The sequence below is a fragment of the Topomyia yanbarensis genome, chromosome 1, assembly GCF_030247195.1.
Source record: "Topomyia yanbarensis strain Yona2022 chromosome 1, ASM3024719v1, whole genome shotgun sequence".
Lineage (NCBI taxonomy): Eukaryota > Metazoa > Arthropoda > Insecta > Diptera > Culicidae > Topomyia > Topomyia yanbarensis.
Window position 1 is genome coordinate 1,112,804 of NC_080670.1, and position 20,806 is coordinate 1,133,609.

The 20,806-nt window shown below is 39.5% G+C and overlaps 1 protein-coding gene across 11 annotated transcripts; it reads left to right on the forward strand.

Annotated features, from left to right (window-relative positions):
• Window positions 1-70: 70 nt before the first annotated feature.
• On the forward strand, window positions 71-19,330 carry LOC131676556 (putative mediator of RNA polymerase II transcription subunit 26). 11 transcript variants are annotated; one of them, XM_058955665.1, is made up of 14 exons: window positions 3,870-4,015; window positions 4,611-4,803; window positions 4,895-7,202; window positions 7,258-7,561; window positions 7,636-8,148; window positions 12,900-13,270; window positions 13,382-13,519; window positions 13,786-14,091; window positions 14,155-14,385; window positions 14,441-15,667; window positions 15,722-15,997; window positions 16,051-16,162; window positions 16,628-16,654; window positions 16,955-19,330. In XM_058955665.1, the coding sequence occupies exons 2-14, from the start codon at window positions 4,772-4,774 to the stop codon at window positions 17,161-17,163; spliced, it is 6,054 nt and encodes a 2,017-aa protein (XP_058811648.1). In that variant the 5' UTR covers window positions 3,870-4,015; window positions 4,611-4,771; the 3' UTR covers window positions 17,164-19,330. The 11 variants fall into 11 exon arrangements, with proteins under 11 accessions (XP_058811643.1, XP_058811644.1, XP_058811642.1 ...); XM_058955662.1 differs by having other exon boundaries at window positions 3,869-4,015; window positions 12,900-13,519; XM_058955667.1 differs by lacking the exon at window positions 13,382-13,519.
• The last annotated feature ends 1,476 nt before the right edge of the window (window positions 19,331-20,806 follow it).

Consider the following 20,806-nt stretch of genomic DNA (forward strand, 5'->3'; position numbering starts at 1 on the left):
AAGAGTGGAACTCAGATACGACTATCTTTTCGTTTAGAAGGAAGTAAAAATGTGTGCGATCAACTCGTATGTATGCGCAGAACAAAACACAACAGGTGGGGAAAAACTTATGCGCGGATCACACGAAGGCTTGAGCGGTCGGTTATTCAGTGGTGAACTAACAAATGTCCAATGTGGTGACAGTGACCCATGGGCTCGGGCTATTTTCTTATTATTGAGTTTGTGAAACATAGAGTGAGGAACGAAACAAAAGTGTGCGACGCAGAAGACAATGTAATAGGCAGTGTGAAAATATGATGGTCTCGGTAGAAATTTTAAAGGAAATTATCGATTTAACAATTTGTCATAGTCACAGTTATGAGATAAACGCCATTTCACCAATTACCAATACAAGTTAAAACTGGATTCAATGATGATGGCGGTAGGAGACACGACTGGGATCTCGATTTAGTAGTGCGATTAAGCTCAACTCTCCACCGCCGCCTCATACATAGCCAACTTGATCGGAATGAACATGGTTAAGCCATCGTGCAGCAAAAAGGAGGGTTGGTGAATGAATGACTCAGTTTGGCCTGCTGATCGTTGAGAGTTGAGCCTTTCGGAAGGTGGAGAAAACTCGTTTGGAAACGAAGCATAGATAGTTTAGTTTGCGTGTTCGGCTGTATCAGATGTGAAAAGTGTAGAGCTCCGTCAGCCCGGTCGTCCAGCTTTTAAGCCTGCTGCCTGTAGCTCGGGGAGTGCTTGTGTATAGAGGAGTGTTATGCTGCCATATATGAGGAGAAAGAAGAAGGTGAAGATAAAGCCCATAAGAAGAAATAAAAATAAAATTATACAGGCACGGCATCGAATGCCGGCATACTGCGGAGATGAATCTACGTTGAACAACGGCTGCTGACGGAATTTGGTGCGTATACGGTTACACTACGGTTTCTTTTCACCTCTCTTGTGCGCTGTTTGCTACCTTCCCAAGCCCAATCAGCCAAAGCTACGACGACGACGACGACGACAACGACTTGAACTGTGTGTGATGTGGTTTGGTATTACCTGTTAGCTGGTGGCAAGTGACACGTTTAAAAAAATTCTCCATTAGCATGTTAGATTTATATTTGATAAATCGAAGAAAAATATTCGATATTGTGCAAAGTGATTGAGCATGCAAATGCAAGTTTATTCTGGGTAATCTCCCTGATCCCGATCGTACATGGTTTGAAAAAATGATGGTGATTATAAGACGAAGCGTACTAATTAGAATAATTAAAAGTTTAGAAAAAATTTGTGAAGATCACGGAGTGATTACTCAGATTCTAAAACTGACTGAAAGTTTAGTCATGATGCGCCAAAAGTGCAATAGTGGAAGGGTAATGAGTCAAACAATTTATCATGAAAAAGATATTAAATAGGCCAGTGACTTTGTTAAATACTAACATAACATGTACAGTCACATCGACATCAGTTTGAAAGGAATGCTTCAGGCTTATACAGAGTGAAAAAGGTAGGTTTTAGTATTCATATGTGTTCACAAGAGCCACCTCAAGAGTCAAGAGAGTGAAATAAACATATTCGGTGTGTATATCTTAAAAGGGGAAAAGAAAACGAACACCACAAAAGACGGGGCCTAAGATGAGAGTTGTTATTTTCCCGTCTTTCTTACTCTGGTGCACCAGCAGTCGAAGTACTCGAGACAACCGTCGATTCAGGCCCAGCAAAAATGAATGAACTGTTGCGTATTTACTACAAGAGATCCATGACCCTTACTTCAAACGATAACTGAACCGTTGCAAACAATGTTTCAACGACAAGGTCACTGAATTAATCAGCTTATCAAAGCGTGGAGTTATTATAAGCTAACTCATCAAGTTTTCACGGTCAAATTCAAGCTATTGCAGGTTGAAAAATTTAACCTCATCCAAGTTGCACTGTCTGTTAATTGTAGTGGACGAGAAAGCAAAACAAAACAAGAACATTATAATAATTTCGTATGCTCAACTTCAAACGTAACCGTCACATAAAATCCAATAAACGAAATTGAATAAGAGGGAAGTGGACTATAGCACACCGAACAAAAAGGTGTTACTGTTGCTTTTTCACTCTCGTTCGGCGATGCGATTATTATGATCATGTTTATATCTCCGAACAAATACACGCGGCGTGTTATTAGGTGATTATTTTTTGGGGAAAACTTAAATCACAACAACTCCGAACTGCAATGTCTTTCCGTCTAAACATTAAATGAGCTTGATTCGATCGATAAATTATTGTCGAATGACGTGCTAATTTTCATAATTTACGAACGGTTGCAACGATTATCGACGTTGTACGTTAGCTGCCCATGGCTGTACTATCGATTAAATTATTGCCCTAATTGTGGACATTTTTTGGCTAGATTCGAGTACCACGTTTTCGTGATAAGTTTTGGCTTTTATAATATTCGAAGCAAATTAATGTAAATGTTTAGGATTAACAGAATTTCATGAATTAAAGATAATGACTGAATATAGTAACTTAAAGCTGGTCATTTAGTTAGAGAAAATACAAACAAAACCATGTTGTTTTTTTTTAATCTGCTACCAATATGACACAAAAAGCTTGTGCAGTTTCTATTACGAAGCATAATAATATGGGTTAAAGTGCAGTTTTCATGAAATTTTGTTGTAATATTATTGACCTCTTGTCATACGATCTTTATTTTGCTCTCGACACCTTTATTGGATTAGGAATAATGACTAATTTTAATATGCCAATGGTTGCCATGCCATGTTCCAGAAACATATGCTCAAATCGCTATGATTCTCACAAACAAAAAAGGAACGTTAAACAAAATTCTTAAGGTTTATTCATCTTGCGATTTGGGGCGTCATTTGAAAACGAGCAGTAGATGTCCGAGAAACAAGTTAAAAACATGTGTTGAATTTTTGGATGCATTAGTTTAATAATTCAACTAAATGTTTCAATTTTATCTTACCTGCACGATGCTGTGCAATTATAAATCCTACATAACCCGTACCGCTCACCAGTTTCATTGCGATCGGTATCGTGGACGGCATTGTACTGAGTGAAGCTAAACAATAACAACCGGAGCCTGAAATTAAAACTGTAGCATTCAGACGACCGCGGCAGTTTGTGCCACCCTCAATAGCACGCGCCAGTCAGTGTATAGTGTGCATACGCGAAACAAAAATATTCTATGCTGACTCTCCCTTTTCCGTTCGCTTTTTGCGCTCGCATTCACGCCCTCCGTCGACACAAAAATTCCGGCTATTTTTGGCCGCTCCCCCACCTTCATCAGCACTAAACAGGTTCTGCGCTCACAGAACGCAGACGGGATGTATATGATTCTGTATGTATGTATAATGTCAGTATTTCCCAACATGCATTCAAGCGACATTAGCCTTCCGCACCCCATCCGGTTCATTTATTGAAGCGCTACGCTGCAATGTGATGAATGATGTTTTCACGAACAAATCAAGCAGCAGAGATGACCAAAAAGCAATTTATTTTTTTAAGACTGTTGTTGCAATCGAAAGTTATAAATAATAAACAACTGCTGAGTTGTTAATACGTGACATTTATGTGACGTATATCATAAAGCAATATTACACTATGACAATGTTGTATTTAAAAAAAAACATCATCCGATTTTTATATACTGGAAATCGACCAAACAAATTATTTCAGTATAACCATCTTTATAAAAAATATCAAAACAATAGTCTCTGTTTTTTATACAGAGTTGCATCTGACCATCCCCAGAATACAATGTACGGTTTAGCGACAGTTTCGAAATAAAAATCTATATTGTTCAGTGTAGTCTTCGTTTGACTTTCTCATAAAGGAGAGCGAGAGCAATACATGAGAGCATCAGGCATTACTATACTTTCGGATAGTCAGGCACAAATGTCCATTCAGTAGATTATAGCCATCGTCACCGCCACAGTCAGTCAGTGAGTTCGACGGCGAGTGAGGAAAATACGTACACAGAATCGCGTAGTATAGTTTAGTGTAATCCGGAGAAGATGTGAGCTAAATCTTGCCAAAAGCATACAACGATAGCAAAGCTAGAAATAGTTGATATTTTCGGTTGTTAATCTAGTTACGAAAATGCTAGAGTTGAGCATAGTTCAGTACCTAAACGCAAAGAGATATCTCAAATTATGAATCTGAGCAGTAGTCTCGGAAAATTCTTTGGCACCATACATATATTACTGCTTCTTATGCCAGCATAATATCGATTTATGCTCTGTAGAAAAATTTCTACACAAGTGATGCTCTGCGTGGTAGTGCTGGTTGCTTATTTCCATTGAAAAGAACTTTAGATCGATTTCAAGTGTTCAGATTACTCTTTTTTATGTGCAAAATGTAGAAACAATAAAACTCCCAGCAGCACGAAAAAATTATGGGAAATATTCGGTTTCAACATTGTTCAAACTAGTGTGACTGAAGTGGGTCACCGAGCGGGCGTTGACTCATAATTGGATAGGAATTGTACATTAATATTCTACAACAAACGATTGAAAACAGTCTGTTTCGAATATGCGAATCAGTTTAGAGAAATCAATTGGATACATATTTATATCTCCATTTTGGCATTCGCCTTTTCATTTGCATTCCAGTGCTCTGACGCAAATGGTAATATTTAGAAAAAAATGTGATGGAATTTCAATTAGACATTTTTACTAGCTTTATGCACGGTCAATTTGAATTAGTGTTATACATGCTTAGATACTAGCTAGAGAACTGTTTTGTAAAGTGTCGTTACCGCAAAAGCCACAACATGTTTAGCTGTCTTTGGCAATTGTGGGATTGGTAAGCCATACCAGCCAGCATGAGACAATGACAATGTCTGGTGATGAATACTAATTGGTAAACTTTCCCTCACGCACAATCTCGCTTGCAGGATCGATCCGCCTACGTTCACCACAATGGAAAGCAAGAAGCTTCAACAGTTGCAACAGGCCAACTCACATTTAGCACCAATTCCACAAACGAAGCCTCCAGCATTTCAGCAACAGTGCAACGATTATCGGCCCAATCGCTCACCAGTATTTCAAAACCATCCTCAGTATCAAAGTTTTGCGTCAAATTTTGCTCAGATCAACTACCCACACCAAATACGACCCCAACAACCCCCGCATTTGCAACAGCAGCAGCAGCAACAGCAACAACTGCACCAACAACAACAACAACAACAGCAGCAGCAGCAACAACATCTCAGCGCACGCAGTAGTCCCAAATCGAACAACAACAGTTTGTACCTTAGCGAATACTCAAGCTCTAGCCATGTCGGACAACCTCAGCATCATCATACCATCGGAAGTCATTACCACTTCGATCAAATTTACCAAACAAGTTCCCCATCTAGTGCCAGTGGCGAAAGGGAGCGACTGTACCAAACGGCCCCCAGGCCATCTCAGCATACTCATACGAGTCCACCGCCACTTTCAAAGCTGGAACTTCAGTTTCAGCAGCTGCAGCGAGAAAAGATTCAAGCTCAAATCAAAACCGCCACTGAGGCACTAGCGCATCAGCAACAGACGTTCGCCTTAAGACAACAACTCAATCCACCAGTCCCCAACTATCATCTTAAGCAAAACTTGCTCCAAAATCTATCTCAACAACATCACCAACAGATACAACAACAACAACTTCAACAACAACAACAAAACCGTAATGCACCACCATCAAGTCTGAACCTGACTAGCCATTTCCAACCTGCTCAAGGCCCAATGAAACTTATCAACCCGAATATCCATGACTATGGCGCAACTGCTACGAATCAACATCCAATAAACGAATCTTTCTATCAGGCCACTCAACAGAAGCACATTCACCCGAAAACCCCGAACAATCTTCAATCGCCAGCACCTAACCAGATCATCATCCAGCAGAACAATCCTGGTCAAGTGGTAAATCAGGCCTGCCAGACGCAAATTAGTGGTGTGAAAAGTCAACCGCCGAACCAAAAGTCTCCCAACTCGGATTCCCTTTCCTCTCCTTCGCATGATGGATTAGAACGACGAAAAAGTGGTCCGGTTCACACGCTCAAGTCTCCAGTTACGAAGCGGCCTTCTAATGCACCGGTTACCATGTCGGGATGGCTGTACAAACAAGGTTCCGACGGGCTCAAAGTATGGCGCAGAAGATGGTTTGTGCTATCTGAGTACATTCTCTACTACTATAAAAGTCAAGAAGAGGAAAAACTTCTGGGTACAGTATTACTGCCATCATACAAAATATCGGCGTGTTTTCCTGAGGACAAAGTGTATCGAAAATTTGCTTTCAAGTGTGAGCACACAAACATGCGAACATTTGTGTTTGCGGCGGAAACAGCAGAGTCAATGACGTCCTGGGTTCGATCACTCACCTTAGCAACTATGATGCAAGGGAGCAGCGAATCGGATGCAAGTCCCCCATCGAATAATGCTCGCAGTGGAGACAACAGTGACTCTGGTATACAAACCTACCAATCGCAAGCCTGCAAGTCAGGAAGCGTTCAAGCGCCCGTAACTCCAGTATCTGATAATGGTGGTGGAGCTCAACCACTTTATGCGAATGCTCCACCGAAACCACGAAGGGCCAATGACGGGGGCTATTCTTCGCCTAGTCCGGAACATATGCCAGAACGATACGATCAAGAGCATCAACCAATTTATGGAAGTCGTGACAATCATCAATCGAAAACTTCCGATGCGATTAACAATCCAAATCTCTTGCACTCCCAATCGCCGATAACAAAACGAGGATACAACGAACAACAAGCATACGATCCGAACTATAACGATGCGATCTACGGTAATGCGAAGAGAATAGAGAGAGACTTGTACATTCAAAAACTTATTCAGCAACAGCAACAGCAACAACAGCAACTGCATCAACTTAAACAACAACAGCAACAAAAGCAACTACAGCAACTTGCTATGCAGCAAACTCCACAGCATCAACGACACACTAATCCATTTATGCATCCGAGTTCCGATCGACGAACACCTGATACATATGGTCCACCACGAGCTGCCATGGAGAAACACATGTCCGACTACGAAGATATCTACAATTTGACCGTACTTTCAAAATCTCTTCCTCCAAATATGGCAGAAGATGTAACGGGATCCGTTGGATACCAGCGACCAATGAGTCCTCTACGTTACGACAACAACAGTCAAAATCCGTCGATGCCCATGCGATACACTCCCAACTATCTAGAGGTAAGTTTACGCAGGATACTTCGCAGTTGAATATTTCCACTAAATTACTCATTAGCAGTCGCCCGCACAGCAGCAACATGTGCAGATGCGCGCTCGACCTGTTCAATCTACCATTCCGCGGCCACACTCCGCCGATTTCCTCGACTATGAAGCACGAAATCCGATTAAGACGAAGCTCAAGGAGGAGCCGACTCGGGCACCTCGACCTAAATCTAGTCTGGATATCAACCGTACACCTGACAACTACTATTATTCGGAAGCAAGCTACGCAGAAAAAATGCGAATGCAAAGTGCATCCTACCTACAAAGATCGAATCTCGGAGGACTGTCCGGAAAACAGCGCGGCGACGAGTCTCAAGGTAAGTAGTAAGAACAGAAGTGTTATATGTTCGTCCAATATGTTCAGTCCAATAATTCGCACTTTTCTCACTAGGTGTCAACAATTCTGGGACAGTTCCTCGAGACGGTTACTATGTGGGTCGATCCGAATATGGTGATGAGTTGCAACAAGGTTCCGCTAGTGTCCCTCGAGTTCAGCGCGTGACGATGAACAACCTTAAAAAGTATCCCTCCCAACAAGAACAGTTTCTGAGATCGGCTAGTGCGCGTCTTCCCCGCAAAGAAGAAGATCAATCAATCAGAGACGGTGAGCGGAAGCGAGAAGAATCGATGAAACGATTATTGGAATGGAAACAGCGTATGCTTCAATCTCCACTAACTCGGAAGATTTCACAACAGCAGCAGCAGCAGCAACAACAACAACAACAGCAAATATGTGGTGTCAGTTCCCCTAACTCCACCGGTAACAATCCATTCCTAACTAAATCGATGGAAATGGGAATGGCGACGGATGCGTATGTAGAACAAAGTAAGCAGCTGCAACCACAAATGGTACCGGAAAACAAAGCCAACCTGGAGTATAACAGCTACTCATCTGACGATGAAGGTAAGTTAACCAATTTTGTTATCAGTTTCAATTTAATATATTGTAGAATCCTATTCTAAATCGCATTCAGTTGAAATCAATAACTAACCAATACTCGACTGGCGCTTCAAAAGAAACTGCCACCTGTCAATAATAGATTCTTTTAAGCTCAACAATAATCGAACAGTTTACTTTAATGTGACAGTCGAGTTCTGTTAGCGAGATCTCTAATGCTAGTGTAAATTTATTGTACTAATCATCATAATCCTTTCGAGTTTGCAGTTCCAATTTGCTACTATTCCCTGGACATCATAGTCCTCATTAGTTTTCTTGTTGAATATACTTGCCTTATTTCAGCTTTTCTTCTTCTTAGCTAATTGTACCTGATAAATTCTGGATTTGCTTTGAAAAGCTGGTTGTTCGTTTTAAAGTTTGTAATTTTATTTTGCTCCTTTTCACTGCGTTCTGCTGTCAATTTTCTAGTACCTGTACCAAATGGACTGGCGAATGGATCTAAAAATGACCTTCCTGCCGCGTATACGTTGTTCATCACTCGCATACAGACAGTCACCGAAGCATAGCTGGTACACAGAAGTACACTAAACACATACACACGAGACAATAGCTCCTAAAAGCAAATCCTGAATCCTGATTCTAATTCGACGAAAGAGATATATTCTAATTTTTACCTAACTTCGGCTGTCTTATAACCGTAGAACTGACTATTTTTGGTTGGGGGTATATCTTTATCTGTCTATATGCCAAATAACGTTGAATCCACACAAAAGTATGTAGTTGTCAACTGTTTCTTCCAGCAAAACCAAATCAATATCTACTTCACGCACAACCATTATCTTATACTTTGTATTATCTGTATTATATTACCAATCCTAGATGGAACAGAAAATACGCCGGCAGGAAGGTCATCCCCAAATGTTTCCACTTCCGCGAGCGCAGAGCTAGAGACTAGCGAAATTGTATCCGAAGCTCATGTGTCCCATCTAATCTCTAAAGAACCTTCCGATGGTGACATGGTCGATAATTCTCATAGGCTTTCTTTTCTTGACGATGACTCGAACATTTACGAAAATAACTCTATCACTACAGCATCCGAGACGAAGAAAATCAAACTTTTAGCAAGTAGTAGTTTTAAAGACAAAATGCTTCCACTTGAACCAGATTCAAAATACGTACCAGTTTACGATCACAGTACGATAATAAAATCGCCAATTAAAAATACAGCAAAGACAAATGACGTACTACAAATGACTGATTCGGGTGATCCAAACTCAGAATTACGGACGGACGAAGACACTGATGAGTTATCCTTTGAGTATACAGACCAAGACTTGGATGAAGCTTTGGAAGCAGAGGTTTCCGAAGAAACGGAACAGCACGACAGTGAAAACGTACACATGATGGATGACAGCAGCGAGAATCAATCTTTCTATATGCCAATGGCCCCCAAGAAACCCGTACTGAAAAGTGAACCTTCTGAACTAAAACTAGCTGCGATGGATATTCTGAACGCCATTCAGAAAAGCACTGCGGACATAAATGCTCAAGACGAAAATACCTACATAGAAATGACGAATGGAATGAGCGGAAAGTGTATTTTTGGAGATGATCTAAAATCGACCTACGAGATGATTTTGGTTCAAAATAGCTCTGCTAAAACTGAATCGGAACCCTTATATATGGAGCTTTCTCAATTACACAGCAACAGTTTGGAGAAAAAAGACAAACTAGACAAGCCTGGATCCAGTAAAAAGACAGTATCGGAGTCTGCAACTAGTACACTGAAAAAGAAGCACACCGATCGAGGCACACTAACACGGAAACACAGCAAAACAAAACGGAATGATTTACCCGATATTCTGAAGTCCAACAATAGCTACTTGAAAAGTGATGATAGCTCCGATGCCGACGATGAATCGGCAAAAGACGTAGCACAAAATAAAATTAAAACGGCACGATCGAGATTCAGCCTTTCGGATACATTCCGTCCAGCTTCCTACTACTTGGGAGCGAGTACAAGTACACCCCTCGGAGACTGCATCGATAGCTCGGACAGTGAAATTGTCTCACCACCACCAATCCCAACAACTGCAATACCCCTGGACGAACACAACAGTGACGAGATTTTTCTTTCGGAGAATTTCGATACCGTCAAACGACGTGACAAGGGCTCAAAGTCCAATTCACGTTCGTCACTACTGAATACTGCCGATCATCGACAACCGAGCCAAACAAGTCTTTCCGGATCAATTGAAAGTAAGTCTCTATCCGGAAAGCATCCTTATGGGTCGAATCGATCTAGTTTACAAAGTAATCTATACTTGGGCGCTTGCTATAATACGGAGAGATATGACGATGGATCAAACACTTCATCCGATTATGATCTCTATAGAAGGTTGAAGGTCGATCCCGGGGATGATGGCAGCTGTAGAACGTCCACATCACTGTCGGAAACGGAATCGATTGAACTTAGAAGAAGTAGTTCGAAGATGGACATTCATACGAAGAACAAGCGAAGACCTATTTCGGAGGATTCGCTGAATGAAATACATACTCTTGGAAGCTATGGGATTGATGAGACGATATCTAATGCAAGTTTCGATCAATATTTAGGTAATTTGGAAAACGTTTATTTGAGCTCCGATAAGACCAGTTCTAGTAGAATAGTGTGGATAAATGATAGCCTGACTAATCTACCAGTGATGGAAACCTTCAACAAACAAAATGGGCATGATAACAATATCTACTACGAAAATGTAAAAGTTCAACCACGTGTCAAACCCATAGCGGAAAATCGAACAGATGATGAAGCGAAAGCATTTTACGATTCATTAGAGGATGTAGCAGCACACGAGAAGGTAACTTTATCGCCGTTAAAAGAAAAAAATCTTTCGATTCACGATGCTCGGTGTGAATCGGAAGACTTGATAACAGCCGGACGAAGTAACCTCAATATTGAGATAGTGGATTCAGTTACAACTATGTCCTCGATGGATTTAGATCAAAGAAGTTCTTGTACAGTGTTTGATCTAACACAAACTACCACACCGGTACACAGTAGAGGCAATAGCAACCTTTCCGATTCGGCGCCTTACTATTATTCCGATCTTCATAGCAGAGATTCATCGATGTCCGATTTAACCAAACTAACCGATTTGAGTAGAATAAAGCTACCACTGAAGCTAAATAATCAACGAGAAGTAGGAGTGAAAAAAACCGGTATTTCTCATATCCATAACCCGATAAGTCACGTTAAGGCCGCAAATATTTTGACTGCGGCCGAGAAGGACCATGAAATAGATCAACGAAATATTTACGAGTCTGACAGAATGATTGACAAAAATGTAAACAAAATGCTTGAAGTATCGCTTTCGACCAACAGTAAAAATTATTACAGCAACAAATTGATGAACAACAAGCCTAGTCAGTTGGAAAATTCGAGAGCGAACGGGGAAATTAACCATTCTACGTCAATTTTAGCATCGATTTTAAAATCCAGTAATAGCGCCAGTAGCAATCAGGTTTTGGCCGCACTTAGCAATCAAAGTGCATCTTCGAAAAGCAGTGTGAATATTTCTACGGATATGTCAGCCAGTGGTGATCAACTATGGGAAGAGGACAGTTTGTGGAGAGATAATCTACGAAGAGCGTCACACATGCATGCCAAATCAATGGAAAGTTTGGATCACTTGGGAGCAGCATCATCGGTCGTACAGTCAAAGCTATCGACTTTGAACAGAAAACATATGCAACGGCAGGCGGGAAAGGCAATTACACGAGACGTGACATATGTCAACGATGACTTGTTAACTAAGACTCAACTTGTGAAGAAGCAACACAAAGCGCAAAGTTCCAGTGACGAAAATGATGTCTATGTGCAGTTAGCTAGCAATACAAACAGAACAGATTCAACCTCATCTGACAATCCGTCAGATGTTTACGAGGTACTCCGAGACGAGACAAAGTATGACATTGATAGGGAAAACATTCGACAGTGGGATCTAATGTCTAGTGGACTGGTCAATAGTACTAACAAGAGTCTGGAAGCAGATGGTAGAGAATCACACAAAGCTCAATCTAGTAAGGAGACAAGTAGCAGCCGAGAGAGTACCTTGAAGAGGACGAAGGGTTCTTTAGGGTTAGATGGGACCTATCAAGCTGGGAAAGGTACATCAAAGGCAAGTTCGCTGGCTGGTACTAGTAGTAGTATTGAAGCTGCTAGCTCCGCAACGGTCGATAGCAATGAATACACGCCAAGTCCTGGGTCCAGTCATGTCTTTGCAACGTCGTCGGATGCACATGTTCACAAAAAGCACAGTAACACGACACACTAATGCAAATAAAGACGGAAAGCACAGTTTGTTGATCGATAGATTTCTAAGATATACATATAAAGCATTCCATTAATTTGGTAAGGTTACAAATCTAAAGTTGTATTTATGGTTAATTGTAAATTAATAAAAAAGCTAAGAAACAATTTATCAAGAGAGCAAACACAACTACAAGCAAACAAGCAAGAAATGTTTGATTGAAGTTACAATAGAATTAACAGATACAGATTAAGAGATGTTTGATCAACAAAAAACTTCAATATGATTTCATGTTTTGAGTATAAAACGATTTGTAAATACAACAATAAATACAACGAGAACGGAATATCGTATTACTGCTCAATTCAAAACACTGAACAATCCTAACAAAGCATTCGACGACAACCCTCGTATTTTAAGTTAGATTTTTCTTAACTCTTCCAGCTTCTATTTCAGTTCGCAACTTTAAAAATACCAACAAGGTCGTGCTAACAGTAAAACCAGATCCATCCGACTACCGAGAGGACCCGAAGATGCATGCGTATTATGATCCATCGCAAACCGAATATTACTACCAGGAACAGGAGCGATACATTCGACCAGATATCAGCTTCGAATCGACCCATGATTTATACACACAGGCACAGCTACAGCGAGCACAAGAAATGAACCTTCAACAGCATTATCAGTTGCAGGATATCGATCGTAGTTTAGCAGCTATGAGCCAAGAATCGCCCGAAGAAAAATGGCCCGCTAACAATCAACATCTTTACCGTGATCAACAAACTTCTAATCATCAGAGGACCGAACTAAGAGTAAGTTACTTGGGGATAATTGAAGTCTATTGCCATACTGATTACGGCTTTGAAAACCAAAATACGCAAATACTATTTTCCAACACACTTAATCACCCATGTTTTCCGCAGACGTTGGAAATGTCCGCCGGGGACTTACTGAACCGTACTCACGAAGAACTAGTCTTGCTGTTGATACAATTGCGACGACAGAACAGCAATACGGCACGCTCAATCGAGCAATGTTGCACAAATATACACGATATTCAGGTTACTCTAAAGATTCGATTTATGTTACGAAAGCTTTGCGGATGAAAGAATTTTGATGGGATTTTAACAATAGTCCAATGCTTAATGGGAATTCCAAATTTTATTAACCGTCCACATATGTACAAATTGGTGAAGGGTTTTACCCATTTCAACACTCATATTTTGGCCACAAATTATAAAACTAAAACGCTATTAAAACGCACCAACATGATAGTGTAGATTGAAATTATAAACCCATACGAAAGCTAAACAATGCCTTCTTTCAGAATTCGATACGTATATCTGATGGACCGACTAGAGCTGAGAATCTTGCGCGTTTAGAAGTTCTTAAGAAACAGTTGTTAGAATTGGAGAAGCAGTATGAGAAGGAGAAACCTCTAATTAATTTGGTAGACAATATGGTCAAACTTGGAACGTTGTACCGTGGAGCTCCTGGTAAGAAGAGGGCAAATTCCTCTGAATCTGCTACGCTCGATCGCTTGGAGTTCAATCAACGGGTTCAGGAGAGACGTTTATTACAAGAAGAGCAACGACAGTGGAATCGGCTCAGTCCAAATCATCTTGAGTTGCAGGTAAGAAAAAGATTTAGCATAATATTATATGTCCGTTCAAACGATTCATTACCACACTCCTAGTCAAAGGTGCAGCAGTTATATCAAATCGATCAATTACTCCAGGAAGAATCTGGCACATTACAGAGCTTACAGCGCGATAAGGAAGACATTGAACGCGCTCTTGTGAGTCTTAAAACCAGAATAATGAAGGGAGATACTCCTCCAGTGGCGGTAGAAGCTGCTCGACAGCAGCAACACACACTAGAACGTGAGCTATCACGGGTGCATCTGTTGCTGGCAGAAAATTCCAAGGTTAGTTAATTAAACTGTTGTTTATCATTAGTTTACTGAACAGTATTGATTTCAGAAACTGGAGAAAACTGTTGCCGACAACGCACGGTTAGAACAAGAATTGCTTGTACTGCGTCAAAAGCTTCAAGCATCGCGTGTCACACGTGAATCACAGGGTACACTAACAAATGGGCAAGATGGGCAATATGTTGGCACGGCAACTGCAGTTTTAGAATCTGAATTGCGTCGAGTTCAAAGGCTAGTCGGGGATATGCAACGTCAACGACAGGAGCTTAGTCAGGCGGTTCGTCAACTTACGGACAATTCGGATACATTGTACAATCAGATCAACAAGAATGGAGAAAGTAAATCTCACATTAAAAAGCGACCCCATCGTACTTCATGGGTTGAAACAGATCTGGATTCATTGGTAAGCAAAGATCATGGTAAAAATGACAGCAGTTCATCGTTGAATCTATCCGATAAGCAAAGTTCAATAGGGAGCAGAATCGAACATGATCGCATGGAGAGTTTCGAATCATACAGTGTAGACAGCGATGAGCTATTGGAGGACCCTACTGGAGGTCAATTTGGATTCCAAGACAAACAAGAGATAAAAACCGTTAGGATTGTGAAACGTGAATCGGAACGAAGGCATAGAGATCGTGAGAAAGATCGAAGTAACGTTTCGACACATAGTCTAGATCAAGTGCTCGAGGAAGAAGCGCAGATATTCGAAGACTACACAAACTACCACAGATCTAGGTCGTTACCTAGAGGATACGAAACTCACGAGGCGTTTATTCAGAACCAGGATGTTCAAACGTATTCGAATAACCTCAAGGATTATTATAGCATGACAGCAAATAGCAACAATGCGTACCCGGTGTCAATGATCGACCGCAAAGCAGATCTTTATTCCGGTTGTGATCGTCAAGTTAAGGCACCAACAAGCAAATCAAATAGTTTTTCGATCGAGGGTAGCTCCCAAATGCCGGGTCTACGAAATAAGACAGAGTCGATACAAAGTTTGACCATTCCAGAACAAAGTCCTGTGTTCCAGAGCGAAGCTGCTAAACAAATCATCCATGAAATGGCTGGCAATGGAAAGGAGAAACAACAGGCCAGTAGCAGTAACGTATCAACTAGCGAGCGACAAAGGCAGAAATCAGAACACCTTGCTCAACAGAACAAACATCGTCGATCTGTTCCAAAGGAAAAACGTCGTCATCACACTGCACCTCACCACGTCACTGCAAAACAGATGGAGATCATGCAGAGCGAGAATGATATGAATAAGAATGTGAGGTGTATTGTAACTATCAATTGCGAAGATACTAATGCAGTTACATTTCAGAACATCAACTGGCGTGCTCGAGATGATGTTGACTTAGAGGTGACATTGAGACCACGATCTAATGCTCCGGACGTCGTTCGATCAGCTATTGGTCCTAGAGAGAAGATTTCAGAGCATACAATCGATAAATTGCTGGCCGCTCCAAGTAAGATTTTGATTCCAGAACGATACGTTCCAGAGCAAACACCCGAGTTGTCACCGGAGGAGAAACTACGTCGCCAAGAGAAAGTGGAAGCCATCAAGAAAATGCTCTCCGAAGCTCCTATCGCGGGAAATGTTAGTAGCGATTATCAAAGTATCTAGACTTTATCTAATAACTTTTTTAACAGGATACATCCCCGAATCAACCAGCAAGTTCGGAGAAAAGACAGCGAGAACACCTACTTCAACTGAATCAAATTTTAGCCCAGCAAGTTATGCAGATGAGCAAAATAGTGGCCGGTAAGTGGATCGCTCCGTGAATGGTTCCATCCTGTTGGCCAGTCATTATGTTGTGTCTAGCTTACTCTATTCTCATTCAACAACGCAGTTTTCACGTCATGTTGATTTTGATCAAATGAGTTTGTATTATGATTTTGTATTTATGTTATCTTCGTTTTTTTCATCCATTAGGTAACCCGTACCATGCCACTAATATACAAAAGTAGTGCTCTAGTAGCAGCCGCACTGTTATTTTATTTGTTGTTGTTATTATTTATTGAATGCGTCTCTATTATGTTCGGTCGGCTTCTAGTTTGTGTGTTTGAGGAATGTTAAAACAACAGTGTTGATTTGATTTATCCACATACTTTATACTACTGCCATCTAAATGTGTATCATGCATAACAATCAAACAAATCGAATATTTTCCAACGCTTGCCAATTCTACACTGAAACTATGTGTCAACCATCAAACAACTGATTCAGACGACAAACCCAGGGACCACAACACAGGTTTGTATTGAAAAAAGAAAACACAATACACATGACAGGTTGACAGATTTTATTCACATTAGACATTCACATTGCTCATTAGAATGTCCGAGGTATCCCTACAGAGCAACATTTCAGCAGAACTGTACACTTGAATCTCATCCATGTAATTTGATTTGAGATTACATATTATTTGCATGTTAAATGATCAGTTTTATGTTTTGATCAATACCTTATTGAATATTCCCAAATAAGCACAAATTGAACAGATTGTAATTTATGTTACTTCCCATTCATTTGCCATTTCACATTAAACAACAGAAAACTCGATGGCAGTGCTTCCCTCCAGCATCAATAAACTAAAGAAGACACGCGGCATCTTCAAAACTAACGGGCGTAAACATAGTGGCTCAAACGATGACGACGATGAGGAAACCAATTACCGTAGTGATATGGAAGATGACGATGATACTGAATCTCCGCCTGAACCACTGCCACTCTATCAGCAACGTGAGAACTATTTCACATAAACAACCAGGATTTCAATGCTTTTATTGCTTCCAAACGTACAACTTATCTCAGTAAAATAGATGCTCCTCATTCTGAGGATACAATAGGAAGTGGAACAATTGAATTGATTTTCCGTCCATCATCGGTTGGCACTGCAGCTTACAACACACAGACAAGATGAATGTCCCATAAATGAATTACTAAAGTTCACCGTATTTTCCCGAAAGGATTAATTGAAACGTTTGATTACCGATAAACAAATACATACTCACGCATATCAGTCGCAACCAAAAGAAGCAGATATTTAGTTGTTGTTTTAAAAATATTGCCAAAATACGCAATTTTTCGGTACTAGTTTTCACACATACTGAACAGGAAGTTTACTAGTACTGTGGAAAGTACAAGCTATATTTTTAAGTTAACCAAGAACCAGTGCAAACAAGGGAGGAGCTAATTTTAACTAAATGCAAATAAGCAACAGTTACAACATAGCGATCAATTAGCATTTGAAGCAAATAAGTTCACTCGCAGGTACGACGTAAGATGGCGATCAACAATAAGGGAGCGTCAATTATCGTTTACATCCGAATAATGTGAATTAAACCAGCAGAAAATACATTTCAATGGAATTACATATAAACCCTAGCTAACATGTCAGAACAAAATATATAGAATATGATACGTTTAAAAAATACCAATTAAATAATCAATCATTACGGTAAATGGATTACAGTTATAAGGAGGGTATTTATATGTTTTTGCAAATGTAAAAGCTGTTGCACATTGAGGTGAACAAGTTTGACAATGAAAATATCAAAATAATCTATACCGCATGTCTCCCCAAATAAACAACATACAATTATACATATTCGTCAATTTGAATCACTCGAAGAAGAAAAAAAATATTTGCTCAATTCAAACAGTACGAAAATTAAGTCAGTATCAAAAACTTAAACCTAATCGCATTTATCTTAAACGGTATATAATCGATTCCTCCTTCCTGACTATTGCATCCGTCAGTATTATGTTTAGTATGTTATTTAGCGAAACCGCTTGATACCACAAACACATATTCCCAAACATCACCGCTCACGATTACAGGACCCACAAGAGAATATGGTGTTTAACTGTTAGACAATGTGAACCAACAACACAGGGCCTAATTATTTTGTAGCATCCGGGGGCATGTTGCTAGCTCTGCGATTGATAAATTACGAATGTACTCAATGTTGCATTTACAGGGTTTTTTTTTATTTGTCTACAAATTTTTTATAGCGAACTATACATGGTAGATTCTGATCTCTAATCAGAACATCAACACAAATATTGGTAGCATCTTTGTATCATAAATATTACTAGCTACAGAACTGGCTTCTAGCGCTGTTTTGTCGCTGAGACATAGATTGAAATCCAGGCATATCATGAATCTTCAAATCTCTTCTAAGCTTAATGTTTAGTTTTGCTTTATATTTCTGTAAGTACATAAGCGTTTTTATTTGTTACTACTCTCAATTAGCCATATTCGAGAAAACGACAAAATTAAACTCGTTGAAAAGAGTCACGCTGCCAGCACAAAGAAGAGCGAATACAATACAACAACGTTGAACGTATCCGCGCAGTTTTCCTCCTGAACAATCGAAGAAACTGATAAACGATTTGCCATACTACTATGATGTATTGAAACAGAAATCAACTCGTACAAGAGAATTATTTTTTAACAATTGTTCTAGGTGCTATAAGTTGAGTCTTATTTTTATTCGTTTTTTAATTGTAATCAACCGGAGCGTTCGCTAAATAGAAAATACACAAAAAAAATCATTCCGTGCACCGTTATGCGGAATTTGTCGTTGAATAATGTTAATGAAAAAATACAATAAAAACTATATTGTTAATGGAAAGAAAACATCCAGAAAATGAAATTATTGTAAAATAAAGTTGTAAACACAGATGAAGAGCATGAACCTCGTTTTAGGATAATTTATATGCCACCAAATAAGTTACAAGCTGCTTGAATTGTTCATAATCATTGCCTAAAAAAGAAACATATAAAATGATTCAATAAATGCAGATATTGCAATCATGAAATACAAACTTACACTAGCAGATACTTTATGCAGCTACGACAGAACGCAACGGTTTTGTTAATGAATAAATAAATAACAACATCAGACATCGTTCACCACGATGTACCGTTCAGTGTTTATTATTGGTGAGAAATTTCGACAGTTTTGTGAGGGCGAAAATATGTATAAATAGTAGAAAAGAATTTTGAACGTTAATAAAGAAAATGGCTTGAATTTTGCAAACACTATTCCGCATGGAATTTGGAATAGTATTTTATTCACGAAATGGTGAAAAAACAATTTTCAGTGTATATATGTTGGCGATGGATGGTATAGAAACAACAAATTTAATTTTTTTTTTTGGCGGGTACCATGAATACAGCACACCAGAAGTGAAATTTTAGGTTATTTTGGCACTTTGAAAAAAAACCGTATAAATTTTAGTCTTCTGGTTTGATTTCACGAATTATAAATTTTACCCTGGAATGAATAAATTATAAAGTGTTGGAAAGTTTTATTTTTCTGTCGCCCAGCAAAATTGTACCGTGTACCGCATTATAACCAAATTTCACATTTATACGGAATTGGAAGTTCATCTATTTTTCATTCACGTGCAAAGTTCTTTAACTATTTGACCATTCATAACTATTTTCTACCTTAACGAACAATTTGGCCATACAAGATTTCAATCCTAAGATAGTTGAATACCATACAAGACAGTTGACCTACTCTCTTAAAATTGAATAGGTATATAATTAAAAAACGGTATCTATAGGTGTATTCGACACATATAACCCTCCTTAAACAATGCATTTGAGGCTTTTGTTCGCGTTCTCAATTTCCGCTTTTCCCAGACACACAAAAGTAGTCAGTGTGAATATAAATCGAGTGGCGTGTCTTAATATTTCAAAATAGACGCACATTACTACGAAAATGATAGATAATATTTCACCTACACTAACTTCATCCTCTTCTTTCTTTAGCATAAATGCACTGTGTAAATGAGGTTAATTTTGCAGACTATTTATGTTTCATTTTCTAAACTGTAAAGTACATTTTGAAAAAAAAACTATTGGAAATCGAAACAAAGACCACCACCCCGTGTGAATGTTTTCGATCGACCGTCCATTGCACTTGGTGGTGAGAATCTCTACGCCATTGTGAAAATTGAGAATAGTGCACAACCTTAATTAGTTTTGCCAACCACACACATGGGTAGTCATAGCCCTTCTCTTCATTCTGATAAACAACTTTAACCTCGCCTTATTTATTTCCGATGGGCGCAAATGGTCTAGTTCATTACAGACCATTGCGTCGAAAACACCGTGTTGAAGCGAAAATGATGTTTTCAAGATTATTTCTTTGGCTCTCGTTTCTGCTGCTACTAAGTAGTTGCCTTCAAGCAGCACCCTTTCATCGGAAGATTCGACGACAAACTCTCGTAAAGTCCAACGCGAAAAAGCGTTTCAGGTTATAAGTTAGTACAAAATAATTAAAAAAATTGTTTTTCAGAAATTTGGTCGAATTCTCAGCAGAACATTCACTAATGCCGTGTCGAGCATCTTTGGACGGTGATATTGGATAACTGATCTGCAGTTTG

Excerpts from the sequence above, each read along its gene's own strand:
- LOC131676556 (XM_058955656.1), top strand. The coding sequence starts at position 4,772 with ATGTTTAGCTGTCTTTGGCAATTGTGGGATTG. Across the intron at positions 7,203-7,257 it reads ACACTCCCAACTATCTAGAG|CAGTCGCCCGCACAGCAGCA; the intron begins GTAAGTTTACGC and ends ATTACTCATTAG. Across the intron at positions 8,149-9,021 it reads CTACTCATCTGACGATGAAG|ATGGAACAGAAAATACGCCG; the intron begins GTAAGTTAACCA and ends TACCAATCCTAG.